The sequence below is a fragment of the Syngnathus leptorhynchus genome, chromosome 1 (genome assembly GCF_054491065.1).
Source record: "Syngnathus leptorhynchus isolate UIUO chromosome 1, UIUO_Slep, whole genome shotgun sequence".
In the NCBI taxonomy this organism is placed as follows: domain Eukaryota; kingdom Metazoa; phylum Chordata; class Actinopteri; order Syngnathiformes; family Syngnathidae; genus Syngnathus; species Syngnathus leptorhynchus.
The window spans coordinates 22,954,035-22,971,836 of record NC_141195.1 but is presented as its reverse complement, the minus strand read 5'-3'; the positions used below and the strand labels follow the sequence as shown (position 1 = coordinate 22,971,836).

The 17,802-nt window shown below is 44.7% G+C and overlaps 2 protein-coding genes across 3 annotated transcripts; one reads left to right on the top strand and one right to left on the bottom strand.

The window, feature by feature from the left end:
- Window positions 1-1,054: 1,054 nt before the first annotated feature.
- Window positions 1,055-11,927, bottom strand: neurod4 (neuronal differentiation 4). 2 transcript variants are annotated; one of them, XM_085908259.1, is made up of 2 exons: window positions 11,852-11,927; window positions 1,055-2,134 (listed from the first exon to the last, which is right to left on the bottom strand). In XM_085908259.1, the coding sequence occupies exons 1-2, from the start codon at window positions 11,858-11,860 to the stop codon at window positions 1,055-1,057; spliced, it is 1,089 nt and encodes a 362-aa protein (XP_085764385.1). In that variant the 5' UTR covers window positions 11,861-11,927. The 2 variants fall into 2 exon arrangements, with proteins under 2 accessions (XP_085764385.1, XP_085764393.1); XM_085908267.1 differs by lacking the exon at window positions 11,852-11,927 and adding an exon at window positions 2,769-2,873.
- Window positions 10,579-16,609, top strand: LOC147062764 (myosin light polypeptide 6). Its single transcript, XM_085908279.1, has 6 exons — window positions 10,579-10,746; window positions 12,320-12,347; window positions 13,993-14,136; window positions 14,203-14,376; window positions 15,094-15,171; window positions 16,060-16,609. Exons 1-6 carry the CDS (start codon window positions 10,579-10,581, stop codon window positions 16,086-16,088), a joined length of 621 nt encoding a protein of 206 aa, XP_085764405.1. The 3' UTR covers window positions 16,089-16,609.
- The last annotated feature ends 1,193 nt before the right edge of the window (window positions 16,610-17,802 follow it).

Here is a 17,802-nt window from a genome sequence, read left to right as displayed (position 1 = left end):
CTCTACTTGCGCTTTTGTCACCATGAATGAAATAAAGTGTAGCAAAATGGCAGACTATCCTCAAGCTATGTTAGTTTTATATCAAAATGCGAACAAACCATAATTTTATATGTGGTCCCTGTGTATTTTATTTATTTATTTATTTATTTATTTATTTATTTATTTATTTATTTATTTATTTATTTATTTATTTATTATTATTTTTTTATGTTTTATCTTTAATCAGTCTTCCAATAATTTTAATAATTTCTAATAATTATCTAGAATACGGCATGGAGTAAAATTGCACGAGCCCAAACAAAATCTTACGACGGAAAGAGCATCCAATACTGTATAAGAATATTTATTCAATTAAGTGCGAAACGGCAAAAATATTTACAACGTCGACATCCAAAGATTGTGACACCCAATCAACAAGTACCTGAAAGAGCTCCAATAAATAACTTAAATACAGTACAGCTGCCAAGGACAAACCGAGAAGACAAAAGAAAACAAAATGAAAAAATAGAGAAGACAGGTTTTTTTTGTAAAAAGACAGACAGGATCAAAATAAATATTAAATACAAATTTATAAATAAATTCATGGCTCCGCTGCTGAGACGCTCAATGGCTGCGGGCAATTTCAGGTGGATGGAAAGTTTTGTGCCCTTTGTTCAAAGAGATGTTGAGGATCAGGTAGATGGATGGGAGCTGACGAGTCGCTCTTTGAAAGGTGGTCGCCCTCTCAGGTGATGCAAAGTACTGCCGGTTCTGTAGCACTGGTGTCCAACTTTGAGGCCCGGGGCCCAGAACTGGCCCTTCGCATCATCGTATGCGGTCCATGAATGCAAACATGCATCGACTTCAAGTTTGGTGCAGAATATTGTCGTCCCCCGAGCCAGAGGTTGGAGGTTCGATCCTCAGCCGATATGAGCAAGTGTCCTTGAGCAAGACGCTGACCCCTCCCCCCACGCTGACCCCCCTGGCCCAATGAGGAAGTAGTGTCAAGCGCTTTGAATAGCAAAGGTAGAAAAGTGGCAGCACGTTGACCATTTCAAAGTCCGCGCGGGTCTTTTCACATGGTACCCATCTGAGCGGCCAACAGATGAGAAGAAGCGAAGGAGTCAAAGGCCACATCCAGGGGCAGCTCGTAGCGGGACGCCTGGAAGAGCGGGTGGCCCTGATGCCCCCCGGCTAAGCCGGCGCTCGCCGAGGCGGGGTAATGGTGGGACGTCAGGTAATGGGCGTGGTGGTTCGTGTAGTTCCTCTCGGACTCCTGGGGCGACGGCTCCTGCTTCAGGGCAAAGTTACCGCTGATGCTGAGGGGGGGCGTGAGGGGCCCGTCGTACGGCGGGGTGCCGCCACCGCCGCCGCATTCATGAGGGGAGGGATGGTCGAATGACTGCCCCCCCTTGAAGCCCTTCATGTGGAGGAGGTGGGATGCCTCCAGGGAGCCGTAAGGGGGGCTGGGGAGCCCCGGGGACGGGTAGCTGAGGCCACGGCCGGCTTGACCCCCCGCGGCAACCGAGCCGGGGCCTCCGCACTTGTCCTCCGGCTTGTTGATGAGCAAGGGCGCCGGGCCCAGCTGCAGGCAGCCGGCCACCAAGTTGCTGGTGGGCTGCGAAAGGCCTTTGCACAGCATCTCCATGAAGCCGTGGCTCTCCGGAGACTGGCCGTTCTCCAGTACCTCCGACAGCGCCCAGATGTAGTTGCGGGCTAGCCGCAGTGTCTCAATCTTGGACAGCTTCTGCGTTTTGGAGTAGCAGGGCATCACTCGACGCAAATTGTCCAGCGCGTCGTTCAGGCCGTGCATGCGCGAGCGTTCCCTGGCGTTGGCCTTCATGCGGCGGGCCCGGAAGCGCTCCTGACGAGCCTTGGTCATCTTCTTCTTCTTGGGTCCCCTCCTTTTAGGAGCCATTTCTCCATTAGGCCCACTCATCAACTCCTCCTCTTCCTCCTCCTCTTCTTCTTCCATGTCCTCGCTGCCCAGCTCAGAGCAGGAGTGTCTGCTTCCTTCAAGCAGGACATGGTGGCCCCTCATCTCGGGGCTTTCCTCGCCATCCTGAGAGCTGCCGTCTTCTTCCAGCCAGGCCAGGGAACCCACCAGCTCACTCATATCGCCGCTCTTTCCAAATGGCTTGTTCATCATTTTGCTCTGCGCAAAAAAGGGGACATTGTGTACCGTGAGTCAAAGAACAACTTCAAATTACATGTTTGATATCCACTTTCAGCACCACGAGGTGAACAGCTCACGCATCGCCATGCATGAGCCCCTTTCCTACATTTGACATATCCTTGCATTGTAATATCGTGAGATTCACAGAAAATAATAAAGGAGAGGAATGAGAACGGCATAAGGACGCTGTCAATCTGGGACACGGCAGGATTTAGCCAGCAAATAAAGCCTAAAGATTAAATGGGACAACATGAAAATCAAAAAATGTGTTCACATGCACACCCCTCTCAAAAAAAAATGTTTTATTTTTCAGTTTTATTTTTCAGTTGAAATAACGTAATAATTATTCTTTATTTTTCTTGTTTATTCATGCAAAAAATACATAAAAATATAACTATAGATTTTTTTTAAATGTTCCAGATAAGTGTGCACCAGTATGTAAAAATGAGACAGATTACTTGACTTTATGTATTTAATCTAAACTGTAGATTTTGCATTTTAATGTTGTCCTATTTATGAATTTTGAGAAGAAAGTATTTGTAAAAAAAATATTGCCGTCTATCTGTCGTAAAAAATGACATCTAGAAGTCAAGCTGGATCAAATGCAACGCACCTGTTTGGGCAGACGGTGGTCCGGTCAAAGAAAGAATATGAAGAAGTGAAAAAGAAAGTCCAACGTCTGCGCGTTTGTCTCGTACTTGTGCCACTGTCCCCAAACTCAGTTGGCCACTGGGGCGCATATATGCATGGAGGCTTCGTCCCAAAATGACTGGAGCGCGCTGAGATTTGTTGCCCTAAGCCCCGTAAGCCCCTCCCTCCCACGCCACACCCTCGGCCCATTGAAACACGCGTGGCAGTCTCGTGGCCAAAAGTTTTACAACATTTGTGAGCAAAGAGAGAGAGAGAGAGAGAGAGAGAGAGAGAGAGAGAGAGAGAGAGAGAGAGAGAGAGAGAGAGAGAGAGAGAGAGAGAGAGAGAGAGAGAGAGAGAGAGAGAGAGAGAGAGAGAGAGAGAGAGAGAGAGAGAGAGAGAGAGAGAGAGAGAGAGCGCGCGCACGCCCCGCTGCATGCCTAATCACTGTTTTATAAGCGCAAGACAAGCATGGAGCGGGCGGGGGGGGGGGGTGTCATTGGGGGGGGGGTCATTTGTGCTCGGAGACAAGTCAAGCCAGTCACTTCATCCTGAACAGGACCATCAATTTGCATAGCGGGGGAACGTCACTTAGTTGTTGAAAAGTTTCTATAGATTTGCATAGAAACGAATAATTAAAAGCAGATTTTACGTTAAGATAATAATCACCGTAATGAATGTGTTCACCAAAAGAGATGTGCTATCTATTCTTCACGTTTGCAAGTGGTATTAAAATAAAAATCGGATTTATTGCCTTCATTTGCGACATCGGCGACAGTGCATGCGGGATTAAAATCGTTTGAATGCCGATTTGCGTTAAGCATTTTAATCGATTGTCTATCTCATCATTAGTCGGTTGGATTAGGAATTTTCCACTTCATTAGGCCCACATTGTACGGCTGCTTGTGGCCGGGCGAGGAGACGCTCCTCCATGCGCGTGGATTTAAGTGCTTCTGACAGCTTGCTGCGCGGAGAGCAGGTGTGTGTGTGTGTTTGTGTGTGTGTGTGCGTGTGTGTGTGTGCGTCATGCATGCACTCCGTCGTTTGATTGTTTTCTTGCACGTTACTGAGCGTGCGTCGTCTTCCGCTCCTTATTGGAGATTCGCTTGGCGCGACAATCAACAGCCCAGATTTTGGAAACCGAATATTGGGAGCTTGGATGTGTCCGGGATGGGAAACTGTGGACCGCCTTGGATTAAATAGATAAAAACTAAGTTTCTTAGATGAAATTAAAAACGTGTTTGGGCTCGGTCACTAGCTCCGAGATTTTTCTCCCCTTTTTTTCCCCAATCAAAATTCTGGATTTTTGTGCGGGTTTGTGCGTGTGTGTGTGTGTGTGTGTGTCACTGGCGAGGAAAAATTTTGTCAATAATCGAAACGGCATTTTGATCATAATAAATTCAATGCACCCGTTGGCCTTTCATAACATTCTAAATTGAGCAATTTCATTATATGTTTTAAGTTTTTCTGTTGTGAAATTTTGCTTCATTTGCTGTATTGCATTTGTTGCGCTATATTTTGTTGCCATAAATGTCAACAATTTATATTTGAAGGTTTTTACAACATTAGGCCGCAAAATAAAAATAAAAAAGTTGTGTTTAATAAAACGCAATAGTGAAAAATTGTGCCGCCCTCCATTTTGAATTTGCTAGCTGCAAAACTGCCGTGACAGTAAAGGCCGTCTTGTTTTTACACGCTCCATATTGAAGCGTTTTCACATTTTGTGGTGGCATAATAAAGGGCCGGCGGCCCCGTGCGTGGCGAGCCTCGGCCCAGTAGGGGACCACATTGTCCTCTCGGGGGTCTCGCGCCTCGCACGTGCCCCCACATTGATCCCTTCTTGCACGAGACCAGAGGGGGGGGGGGGGGGGTCCTCAACTTTGCCAAGCAGCACGCATACATGCAGGAAGTTTGCATGCACGCACTTTTGCTTGGAGCGGCTTAAAGAGGATCACGTGACTCGTCGCAACGTCGCGCGTGAATGCAAGAGCGGCGGTTCGCGCGCGGTTCAGTCCAACGATTTATTGAACGGAGCCTGACAGATGGCTGCATTTCGGAGGCGTGCTGGGGGTGGGTCTTGGGGGTGGGGGCATCTGTTGCTTGGATGCTCACGCGTCATTCGCCTGTCCGCGGATGCGGTCTCGTGCTGAAACAGCATTTAGACATCTATAACGGCCCTCAGTCCTTTGGCCAGTGCGCTTTTTGGGGGTGCGCGCCAGCGCGCGTGCACGCACTCGTGTCGGAAGCGCTGCTTTGAGATACCAGTTCAATTCATTCTGTCATCTTGCTCATAACGCAAATTGTTGTTGTTTATTTTTTTCTATGAGGAATATAACATTGTATAATATGATTATAGATGAAAAAGAAAAAAAATCTGAAAAGGACGTGTGCACAATCCAATGGGATATTGCCGGAGGTTGCGTGTGCGTATAGAGAGAGGCCCACTCCCCAGGTACATGCACCCCTGCCCCCCCCCACGTATACGTCCCGCGAGTGAGCATGGCCTCCATCGCACCTGCAGCCTGCACAGGGAATTCGAACCTCGTCATCTCCCGCAATCCCCACCGCTCCGAACGTCAGTCCAACGGAAAGGGAATGGCATCCTGCTCCCATTTGCGCTAACACACAAAGCCAATCTTCTGGAAGAGGTCACGCGTCGGAGCCGAAATCACGTCGCAACTTTTCATTTTAGTTTCGTCGTTTGCGAGAGAATTGAACAGCGTGCTGGAGTGTATATCAGTCCTATCGCAAATCAACTTGAAGTGAATGGAAATGCCAATCATCTGTTCCAGCCTTCACCCAAAAAATATTTTAGTAATATGCTTTAATGAGGGAAATATTACTCTTTTTTTTTTTTAGAGAATAAAATGAGTTTGTGGTTGATGATTTATTCATTATATTAGTGCTGGTTCTTCCGGTGAGCCTGTTTTTGCCACTTGGGGCGGTATTATAAGACAAATGGATTTACGTGAAGATGAAGACGATGAAGGATATATTGTTAGATTGTCAGCCCACATGTGTTGCTCCACCATTCGTGTGCTATTTGTTAGCATGTCTATGGAGAGTTATATTGTTTGTTAGCATGAAGCTAAGATGGCTTTTCATGAATGGAAAGCTAGAATGTGGTTGATTTAAAGACACAACTGGTATTTGTCTTACTCTGACAGCCAAATTCAACTTTGATTGTCATTAATTACCTTGAAGCCTCATTTTTTGAAGAATCGTCGAATCACTGCACAAGTGTCGCTTGGTGAAATATTTGTTGAGTTCACTGCATACAGCGCTCCTGTCACGAATTTTTGCTCTCATGTCAAATCGGATAAAGCAAACTAACTGACGCCTCGTATCAAGTTGGTAAGTCGGATCAATCGTATCTCAAGGCACCGCTGGGTTTGGCCATCTGTATTTTTTGGAGTCATTATAGGGGGAGTCTTGTACCAGCTATTTGAGTTCTGCTGTTCCTAATAATGAGGCTAACCCCCTTACTTACAACAAAAAAAAAAAGAATCACTACCACAAGTGAGTTGTCTCTCACTCATGTCCCCAGGGCCTCGCAGTGAAATGGGAGGGCTCCTTGGTCGGTGCTGACAGATGGGTCCTTGTTCCTGTCTTTTTCTTCATCTCCCTCCTTTGCTAAAACACAGTCGCACTCACACACACCAGGACTCTGCCGACACAATGGGAATTAAAGCTCTCTCCACACACACACACATACACACACACACACACACCGCTGTTGAAAGCTGAGCCCTTGTAGACATCATAAAAGATGGAGTGAGCGGGGAGAAGGGGCGGGCCGCATGCATGGCACAGTGTGAGTAAGTCCGAGTGATGCCAGTGTATTGTTTTGCGAGGAAGGAAGGAAGGAAGGAAGGAAGGAAGGAAGGAAGGAAGGAAGGAAGGAAGGAAGGAAGGAAGGAAGGAAGGAAGGAAGGAAGGAAGGAAGGAAGGAAGGAAGGAAGGAAGGACTTGCTACACGTTTGCACACATCAATGGATTGGGGAGAAGTATTGTAGATATGGTCCTTTGGTGTTCATTGAAGCTGTCATGGAAGACATTTTGTCTTTCTTACGCAAGCAAATGCCCGAAACAACTCTGACAGCTAAAAAAGCAAAGCAAAGAAAACAAAAGTATCTTACAAAGAATTACTTTAAAAAGTACATTTAAATGCAGTAAAAAAAAAATCAAGGCATTTAAAATGTAAAGGAAAAAATTAAAAAGTAGCTTACCGTATTTTCCGGACTATAAGTTGCATTTTTTTTTTCATATTTTGACCGGGGGTGCAATTTATACTCAGGATCGATTTATAGTCCAGAAAATATGATCATTTCAGAAAATTACTGTCAGTGAAATTGATTTTAATTTCTTCAAGAAGTTTAAAATATAGTTTGTATGTCATACGCACACGCAAACTATTTTATTTTTATTTTATTTTTTTTTTTAGGAAAGCCAGTTGGACTCACCCAGATATCCATTGTATATAAAACATATGTGACACTTGAATCGGATTCTTCAAATTGTATTTTGCTAACATCCTGCACGATTTGCGGCGATATGAGCAGATTGTTTGCAGCTTATTCCGTCTTCCTTTGGGCTAATGGATTGGCAAAACATTCCAATCGCGCGGATAGCAACAGAATGGGAATCTGGCTCGAGGGCAATTCTCACTAAGTGGAGAGAGAGCCGTTCAACAAAGGTGCCTGTGGTTTCATATTCGGGATACTTTACAACCTCCGTCCCAGGACATCAACAGTGTTTTTGGGTGTGCTTCATGTCGGAGGGGGCAGAGCCGGGGGGGAACCATCTGCCACGCTAGCGCTCCTGAGGGAGACGGCCATATCCCAGGGGTGTTTTGCAGAGAGAGAGGGGCTGAAAGGATTACACCCAACCACTAATCAACGGCGCTAATCTGCGAGCCCCCATACAAAATCCCATCCAAACAACAACTTGGGCCAAAACATAATAGCTGACTGAATCGTGCGGCGTACAATCCAACAAATATGTAAACGTAACGTTCGGCATATGATCAGAAATGGGGTGGGAGACTCGTAGAACTGTGATTGGCAAAGAGCCATCCATCGTGTATCTGTGATCAGGTGCGAGTATCCCACAAGTGGCCTCGTCTGATTCCCACTGTGACCATTATGCAAATACAGCAACACGACGAGCCCGCCAGAGAAATTAGACCAACCGACAAAAGCACTCGACTAATACGTTCGCATTGTCCCGTGGCGTACTTTCAAACGTTGATGCGAGTGTTGAGCGTTTGGTGTCATCCGTCCTTCTGAGTTGTTGATTTAATGTCATACGACCGGCCAAACCTTTTTGGCTGACTTTGTCACAGCAGGGGGGGGGGCGGGGCTAAAGTGCATATGCTTGGATTTTGTCTTGGCACGGAGCGGGGTATCACTTTGCAACTTGTTTCATGCTCCCCGGGCAGCATGGTTTTGATGTCCGAGACGCTCGGCGCTAGCTGCTGCGGGCCCATCTTAATAATGATGCCAGTCCTCCGGGGCACAGGGAACTAGAGCACCTCGGTTTACGCCTATACGCGACCTCCTGCAGTATGCCCATTGGCTAGCCTGCCGCTAAGCTCCCGATTCCATCGCCTCATTGTTCGACGGGCCCCGCGCTGCCAATATTAAGCCCGGCTAATGTGGTCTCCAGGCAGCTGGAGCGGCCCCGATTATTACCATGACACAGCCAACTGAGGGGTGTAATATCATTAAAAATAAATCAGGTGGTTTGGAGATTTGCTTGGGGGTGGGGTTGGGGGGCTTTGAATGGCATTAGGTAGGAGAGCTGCCATAATTTCATTAGCCAGTGGGAACATCTCAGAGGATCTGTTGAAACGTTTCCTTCAACTTACACTAATTTAATTTCTCCCTGCACTCAACACAAAACGAGTAAAGTATATGTGACGCATAGTTTTCAGAATGAAGTGCCAAACGATCATAAAAGAGGACGACCGTCCGATGCTTAGATGCGCCGAAATATCATCGCAGCGTTATTAAAATTCAATTTGCCAATTAAAAGAGAGTAGCAATCGATCTGAAAGCAGGCGCGCTGTAGCGTTATTGGTGGAGATATTAGCTTCTTGTGCTGGATTATCGAGATGACAGGGTAAAAAAACGTGAGTCTGTTCATGCAGTTAATCTCCTTAAAGTGCTTGACACTGAGCTGTCTGCTCGGCAGACTTGCCACAATCGCGTGGCCCATGAATAGACATCAGTGTGGCAATGCCAAGCCAATAGACACACAGTTTCCCAACAGCACAGTTCGAATGCTGGGCTTTGGTAAAAATGTCATTGTCCTATTTTACTTTTGCTGTTGAGGTTGCACAATTCATGGTTGTGGCGTCAGAGGTGCCATTTAGTCTCGCGGCGTGGCTTTGCTTGCCGCCTTTGTTCGGGGTTCAGCACAAATAAATAAGGTGATTTCAAGGCTCATTGAGTGTGCGATGGATTGCGCCCCAAAGTCACGCTCGCGTTCCTTGGATGGATAGATAGATAGATAGATAGATAGATAGATAGATAGATAGATAGATAGATAGATAGATAGATAGATAGATAGATAGATAGATAGATAGATAGATAGATAGATAGATAGATAGATAGATAGATAGATAGATAGATAGATAGATAGATAGATAGATAGATAGATAGATAGATAGATAGATAGATAGATAGATAGATAGATAGATAGATAGATAGATAGATAGATAGATAGATAGATAGATAGATAGATAGATAGATAGATAGATAGATAGATAGATAGATAGATAGATAGATAGATAGATAGATAGATAGATAGATAGATAGATAGATAGATAGATAGATAGATAGATAGATAGATAGATAGATAGATAGATAGATAGATAGATAGATAGATAGATAGATAGATAGATAGATAGATAGATAGATAGATAGATAGATAGATAGATAGATAGATAGATAGATAGATAGATAGATAGATAGATAGATAGATAGATAGATAGATAGATAGATAGATAGATAGATAGATAGATAGATAGATAGATAGATAGATAGATAGATAGATAGATGGATGGATGGATGGATGGATGGATGGATGGATGGATGGATGGATGGATGGATGGATGGATGGATGGATGGATGGATGGATGGATGGATGGATGGATGGATGGATGGATGGATGGATGGATGGATGGATGGATGGATGGATGGATGGATGGATGGATGGATGGATGGATGGATGGATGGATGGATGGATGGATGGATGGATGGATGGATGGATGGATGGATGGATGGATGATAGAGCGAGAGAGCGAGAGAGCGAGAGAGCGAGAGAGCGAGAGAGCGAGAAAATACACGAGTTTGTTTCAACAATCCAACAGTGACCTCTAGTGGTTAAGTTGCAAACTACAATATTTAAACAATAGCAGGATTCCTCTTGATTTAGTCAACAAAGATATTCGATATTAGAGAAGTATGAAACACACCACCAAAGAAATTTGTCACAAAAAGTGGATGCGCATATGAATGATGTACCTTCTGCCATGAAGTGGAATAACATGAAATTGTTCTATCTGTCACTTTATGTCACCGGCATATGGGTGGCTTCTATTCCTACGCTTTGCCTCACCCCCTCACTCTCTCTCACTTCCTCATGCTCCATGCATTCACCCGTGCAGTCCCTGAGCATCATTGGCATCATCACCTGTTCTTTTCCTTCAACCCATTTCTCCATCACGCTGACATACTTTCGTCAGTCACTCCTAGCATACAGTCCAGGCAGCCCACAAGAGGCTGAGGATGGCTCCAAAAAGAGAACCTTCCATTAAGAAGTCACCTTCGCCACTGGCCCAGCCCATCCTGGGTCCCCCTTTTCCTCTCCTGCCTGCAGCACCGAAAGTAGCCCCACAACAGAAACCGAGGATGCTGCGGCCATCAGATTCACCGTTTGACCCCAGTACCTTGGAGGTGAGTGATGTCAATCATGCACCTTTCTCAGTATGTGACTCTACACAGTTTATTGTCAGAAGATATGAAAGCACATACAGGGTGATGATGGTTTGCAACGGAACACACAATGAATAAAAACGGCAGCCACAACCTGTGGTGAGAAAGAAGCTAAAATAAGAACTAGGGCACCGAGAGTGAGGCTGCCACGCGGTTTCTCTCACAGTGCATCAGACAGACACTTCTACTATTAAATAACGGCGTAGAATAATGTAAGAATGAACAAATATCATGACTGCCTTAGAAATGACTTTTTCAGCATACTGCATTTTATACAGTGCCTTCTTTAAATTAACCTATTGATTTTTTTTTTTAAATCACTTCTATCTGTGCTCTATTTTTGCTCTGGCTAACTAGAATATTGCACTGGTGCCGTTTTGTGGCATCTTTGTGCCAAGAACGATTTTAACTATATTATTGGGGGAGGGAGGTTGCTGCCATCTACTGGATGGGGGTGGGATTGTCAATTACTCACTGATTTTCACTGTCTGGGGAACACTTACGTTTGCTCTTATACTGCCTGCTGTGGCAAACATTGAATGTTTGTGTAAGGAAATACAATTGATGTCTACCTATGCAGTAATTGTGTGTTTGTGTACTGCAAGTAATGTCATGTTTGTGTATGTTTGTGTCTGTTTTCTCATAACTGCCTTGTGTTAGAATGTATGCGTGCAAAGACATCCACGACAAATGTCACGTGTGAAACCTTTACAATATGTCTCACATTTATGCATGGCCATCATCCACAATATAAATGCTGTACGAACATCCGTCCATTTTTATTTTATTTTTTTGATGAAACGTATGACACTTATCGTCATTGACGTCACGGTGACACCAATAAATGGTATCGGGGCAATCGTATTTAAACAAAAATTCTGGTTATGGACAAAATAAAAAATCGGCAACACTTTATACATGTGCATCAATGAATAAACTGTTTTGTCATTATTATCAAAGCGTAGAAATTCATCATCCATCCATAACCAAATAAATATCTTCAAGTGACGTCACTGTGGTGATGTCATGACGTCGAGCGACGTTTTTTCTTTTTTTTATTCCTCACCCCGCCCATCGAGCCGAGCCGTCACTCCCGAGTCTGACTATCGTGCATGTAGTAGTCACTGTCACATTCTTTTTTTTCTCCGACACACCTCATCCGCTTCAAACATGGTAAGTTTTTTTCCCATTTGACATAAAAAAAAAAACAAGTGTTCTAACAATTATTATTGGGATCATCGCTGCGATCGATTTTCATTTGAAAATGTCGTTCTTGTGCTCGCTGCTTGCTAGCGGAAGTGCAACTTTTTCCCAAGCTAGTCTTAGCATGTAGCTTGTATGAAAGTATCGAGCGCAGTTTAACAAAAATACTTGCATCAATATTACATAATAAACGTTAATTGTCCAAAGTTAAACAGTATGAAACAATTCGTTAGAGTAAAGAGGCCTGGCGACATGTTTTAGAGCGGAGCTAACATTGCTAACGTCGACCTACTACAAAACCATTTTCATCTCGCTAAATGTCTCTTAACAGTCTGACTTCTCGGACGATCAAATTCAGGGTGAGTACTCCATATTTATTTTTTGGTTACCATCACGCTTCTTTATGCATGCTGTGTCATTGTGTTTCATTTCAGACGGCACTTTGCCCTCCGTCCACTATCACCTTGCTTTATTTTTTTGTCTTCCTCCTGTCCCAATCAACGCACTTTAAATTTCCTACTTTTGTAGTTTCACCCCTTTCCACTTGCAACTGCTTATTTTTTCACAGATTGAGTTTAACCCCGAACAAATTCATGGTAAGTCGGTAGAAGACCGCCTTTAAGTGCAAATATTGGCTAACTTTGGATTTGGTTTGCATGTTCGCATATGGCGGAGTTGTTGTTGACGTGATTGAGATGCTTTGAGCTGTTTGTTGCGTTCCAAAACATGACTAAAGTTGTCAGATGCGTAACACGATGAGACGTGCATTTGCACTGCTATAATGCCAAACATAGTCATGAGCGGAGTCTTTTGTCATTGCTGCTTTGTGTCAGGTCACCGTAAACTTTAGCTCATCAATTCCAAGATAGTCGTTGTCTCGCTGCTTCCCCTTTTTTGGTGCTGCTAATGTATGTTTGAACACCGTTGACATCATGGGCCGTGTTCCTTCATGCACTCTCCTCCTCCTTTCTCCACTCCTCTATTACCAAATATGGTGCTGGGGTAAGGTTGTCTCATGCCAGACGGGAAGAGACGCATTCCTTTGAACGGGGCCAATAAAAACACATCTCACAACACTACCGAAGTGACTTGGGCTTGGTTTTTGCTTTGTCTGACATCCCGGCATGTCTCCCCTATTTAGAGCTAAATATTATACAGTCATTTGCTCTCTCGATCAACGGCTTTAAGTGCAAGCAGAGTAGCTTTGTTACTTCAGCAACACTCGGATGACAAACAACTCCCGACGGGAGTAAAGGAAAGCATTTTCACCAAACTGCTGTTATCTCCTCATGAAATTAAGTCTTTACTACAATTGTATTTTTATCAAGTGAGCAGATAAATTGCCAGATAGGATTAGTGTTTAGTAGTCGCTAATCGCAAAGTTGATTGACTTATAGACTTGTCCACTTACTCAAATAGTTAGGAACTCTCTTAACGCGTTGAAGATCCACGGTCAGGCCGGGACCGCACGCGTCCAACCATCTTGGAAGTCATTTTTTTGTGCACTGCCATTTTTGTCCAAATGCTTGCTGTGTCCAGGCCCTGCGTTACAATCCCCATGTTAATTTCAGTCCCCTGTTTGTCTTTCCGCATATATGCTATTTTTTTTCCCCCCCCAGATTATTCGACTAATTTTACTCCCTCAAGAGGAAATTCTGTTGAGAGCGTTTTTGTTTGCATTTTGTTGTAATGGCAAAGTTGTTGGATTCAAGTATCCAATTGGTCTTTGCTGTGGAACCACAACATTCAAGCATATAACCTGAGCTCCACCTTGCTTTTCTTTTTTTTCCCCCCACCCTTCTACCAAGATGTGCACTCTCGGCTCATTTTAGTGTTAAACGCTTTCAATATTAAATGTCGGCTTCTTTTTTTTTTATTTTTTATCTGCCTGCATGTTGGTGACGTCATTACCATGTAGTATTTATTGATGGTTCTCGCGCCATCCTCGTCTCTTTCAGTAGGTGCGGCTTTTCAGTTGATCGTCGTCCTCCCTTTCTGTTGCAGAGTTCAAGGAGGCCTTCCTGCTGTTCGACAGAACAGGCGAAGGGATGATCTGTTACAGCCAGTGTGGGGACGTCATGCGCTCCCTGGGACAGAACCCCGTCACGGCCGACGTCCTCAAGGTCCTGGGAAACCCCAAAGCGGAGGGTGAGTCGGCCTCGGCGGCCTCGTCACCACACAATGGACTTTGCTGACTTTGATGTTCTCCTTCAGAAATGAACACCAAGATGCTGGACTTTGAGAGGTTCTTGCCTATGCTCCAGACCATCGCCAAAAACAAAGATCAGGGCTCCATGGAGGACTTTGTGGAGGGCCTCCGTGTCTTTGACAAGGAAGGCAACGGCACCGTCATGGGCGCCGAGCTGCGCCATGTCCTCACCACACTCGGTAAGTGAGACTCAGCAGAGGTCGGTGGCAGTCGGAACACAATTATGACATGTCTCGGAAAACGCAAGGTCGAAAATGTTTGCATCATTCAAGAAAAGTACTTTTGGTGAGCGTTTGCGACATTGGGAGCACCCTGACAAGAACGAAGATGCCTTTGAAAAGTCTCGCCGCAATCGTTGAACCCCTCAGCAGCATCGGGGCTCAACATCGAACTCTAACGTACCTTGACATTATGAGTGGAATTTGTCCCGTGACCACACTCATTTGCGTTTTTGCCGCATTTGACTTAAATGGAGACCGCACTGCCCCTTTTGGTGCACCAGCCTCGGCCACCAGGGGGAGTCAAACACGTGTGGAGACACTCTAAATTCCTCAGTAAGCGATAATAATGTTGGTCAGTCTTTGCAGAAGATAAATAATTGACGCATGTGAGTATCATCTCTACATATCAATGTTTGTGTTCAAAGTTTGCTATTGGTTCTTGCGATTTGCATGCTTCGTGACATTCTTTCTTTTATGTTTACTTTGACCGTAAACTTCAAGCGGCAGTAGCAATAATTTTTTAGCGTTGTTCACGGTTTGCACAGTGCGGGTAACTCATATTTTGGATCACTACATATTGTTTCGGCTCTCAAAGTGCCACTTTTGTGTAAGTGTAGATGGCTGGGTTTGTATTAAGGCGACAGTGAAATACTTTTCTGTTGATTTTTCTTCCAGGAGAGAAAATGACAGAGGAAGAGGTGGAGACTCTTCTGGCTGGACACGAAGACGCAAACGGCTGCATCAATTATGAAGGTGAGATTGGGGGGGGGGGTGATGATTGACAAAAGAGAAGAAGGCATTTGAAGTAGCAAGTCTCCCAATGTAGGCGCACTCAAACTGTTGCGAAATCCTCGACGTAGCCGACGCGGCCCATCTCGGATGGACGTGCGGGGACGGTCGCTAATGCGCCGCCTCAAGCGTGCTGACTTGCTTTTGCCGTGTGGACCACTCAAAGTGTGTAACTCTTCTTCCTCCACAGCGTTTGTGCGCCACATCATGTCAGGCTGAGGGCCGGTATGGTCAGCGGGTATACATACCGCCAGGCGGCACGAGCGGGCTTTGCTGCTTCCGAGCTTGTTTTTTTTTTTTTTTTTTTTTCTCCCTCAACATAATAAGCACTCGCATCGGGCCTCCCTAACTCTCTCTCTCGAGTGTCCGTGTGGTGGCGGTTCAAAAAAACAATTGAACCTGTCGGTGTGTGGGGAAAGCCTCTATTAGCTTGGTTGGGAGGGTGTGGACCTCTTGCAGCGTAAAACGGGGGGGGAAGTGGCTTGCGTCATCCATGGAAAGCCCAACCTCATTTGCATGAAGGACTTTTCTTCTCTGCGTCCGTGTGGCTCTTCTCACACAAACGCGCAACTCGTTAGCCAGTTGACGGCCTGTTGGAGGATTCCTCTTGGAGCGTTTGTACTAACCAGAATTCTGCAGAGTTGCTCTGTAAGCTGAATTGGTAGCTGGCCGCTGCCTCCATCGTCTCCCTCGTTGGAGCGTCGACACGGCCAAACGCTTGGGGCTGAATAAAGAGCTCGAGACCATTGCCTCGCCTCCTTCTTTCAACGCTTCCTTCCTTTTTGTTGTGGGGGGGCAGCATGTCGACACGCCCTCCTGACATGTTTTCTTTGTCTCCTCCTCTCTCCTCAGAACTGGTCAGGATGGTCATGAACGGCTGAAGACGAAAAGAATCACGCTGTTTATTTGATTTGTTTTTTTTCCCTTTTGTCTTTTACCCTGTCACGGTTCCTCCTTTTGCAGTTTTCTGTCCGAATCCCCCCCCACAAGCTCCTTAATACGTCTGAAGACATCACTTCGGCTACCGCCGTCAAGTTTAACAACACGACTGACGTGAATGAATTCATTAAGGAGTCTTAAAGCTTGCTTTGTTTGACACATTCCGAGATGCATCATCTGAGATTTTTCTTCCTCTACCCAATATTGTCATAACTACTGCTACCAAAGTGTCAAATTTGGATAGCAATTTCATATTTATCCACAAAGATCTACTCTCTTTGATGTACTATAATATTGGCAAAGAATTTGGGCTCAGAATCGCTGGCTTATTTTGTCATTGGAATTGAAATCAGTCATCTAAAATTCATATTATCCCAGACGAGACAACATTTCTTTCCCATGCTATTAATGTCACCGGCTTTTTTTTTTTTTTGCATTCGAATAAAAGTCTCCTCAAACACGATTTCATTGGATGTGATTGCATTTGTTTCAATGAAACGGCCCGTCTGTAGTGTTGGTGATACGACACCAGGGGGCAGTGTTGCTCCTCGTTTTCAGTGTCCGGGTGGTAACTTTAAATAGGTATTAGCGGGAAACAAGTTACGTACCTCTTCGGGGATTGCAGTCAATTAATTGGTTGTATTTGATCAAACTTCATTTCCAACATATGGACAATTAGCCAATAGAAAAATGACTTGGTGTATCGAGTGACGACGATCGTTAATTTGAACCGTTTTATTCTGTTTCCAGTAAAACTGTCAAACTAAATTCCAATTAATTTCGCTTGCTTTATTAATTACCAGGATTGCTTTGCGTGCGCGTGCTGTGAACGTTTTGGTTGACAAAGCTGTAAAAAAGACAACAAAAAGAAGGCTCCAGTTTGTTTGGTGACTTCGTGCACAAGTGGCTCAACTTTTTCCTCACTATACACAGAGCAGACCTCTGGGAATGCGCGTGCACGTGACGAGTTGTCGGCGCACCACTAATTACTAGGCGCGTGTCCGTGCGCGCTCGCGCGTCCGGTCGATGGAAGTCAAGGCTATTGATTATTTTAATCCTCCTATTTGCGAGATGGTGTGTGATCTTCACGGCGGTCCATCGACCAGGGGGAATCACTAATTATCCGCGCGGCCGTCTCCGACCTCCTTCCAACCTCCTCTGCCGCTCCAATGAGCTTTGAACCCGGCTTAAGTAAAGGCAACATCTCGATCGTGTTCTAAATGACTCAAGACCGAGATGCTTTCAACCCTCTTGTATAATTACAAGTGTGTTCTTCTCACCTCATCAATAATCTAATGGGCGCTCAGCACCAATCGGCCATTATTGATGACGTGCGCGGGGCTCCCTTTACATGCCTCAATGTACTTCCTTAGGAATTTACTATTCCTGACGAGCATTTACGTAAACCTTAGTTCGGCGAATGAAGGTAAAATAAGGGTTAGGTTTGGTTAACTCAATTAAATTGATTAGTTGGATATGTCAACGTAATGGGGGATGGAAATCAATTCTTTATTCAATATTGTTGAATTTTTTTTTATCAATCATAAGGGTGGATTATTTATTTGCTTTATATTTTTATACAGTCTCATCAGTTTATATAAGTATACCTGATGTTTATTTTCTCATTGGAATTGAATTAAATAAACACGTTATCAA

Coding starts and splice junctions, on each gene's coding strand:
- LOC147062764 (XM_085908279.1), top strand. CDS start 10,579: ATGGCTCCAAAAAGAGAACCTTCCATTAAGAAGTCACCTTCGCCACTG. Junction 12,348..13,992: donor CTCGGACGATCAAATTCAGG/GTGAGTACTCCA, acceptor TTTCTGTTGCAG/AGTTCAAGGAGGCCTTCCTG. Junction 14,377..15,093: donor CCATGTCCTCACCACACTCG/GTAAGTGAGACT, acceptor TTTTTCTTCCAG/GAGAGAAAATGACAGAGGAA.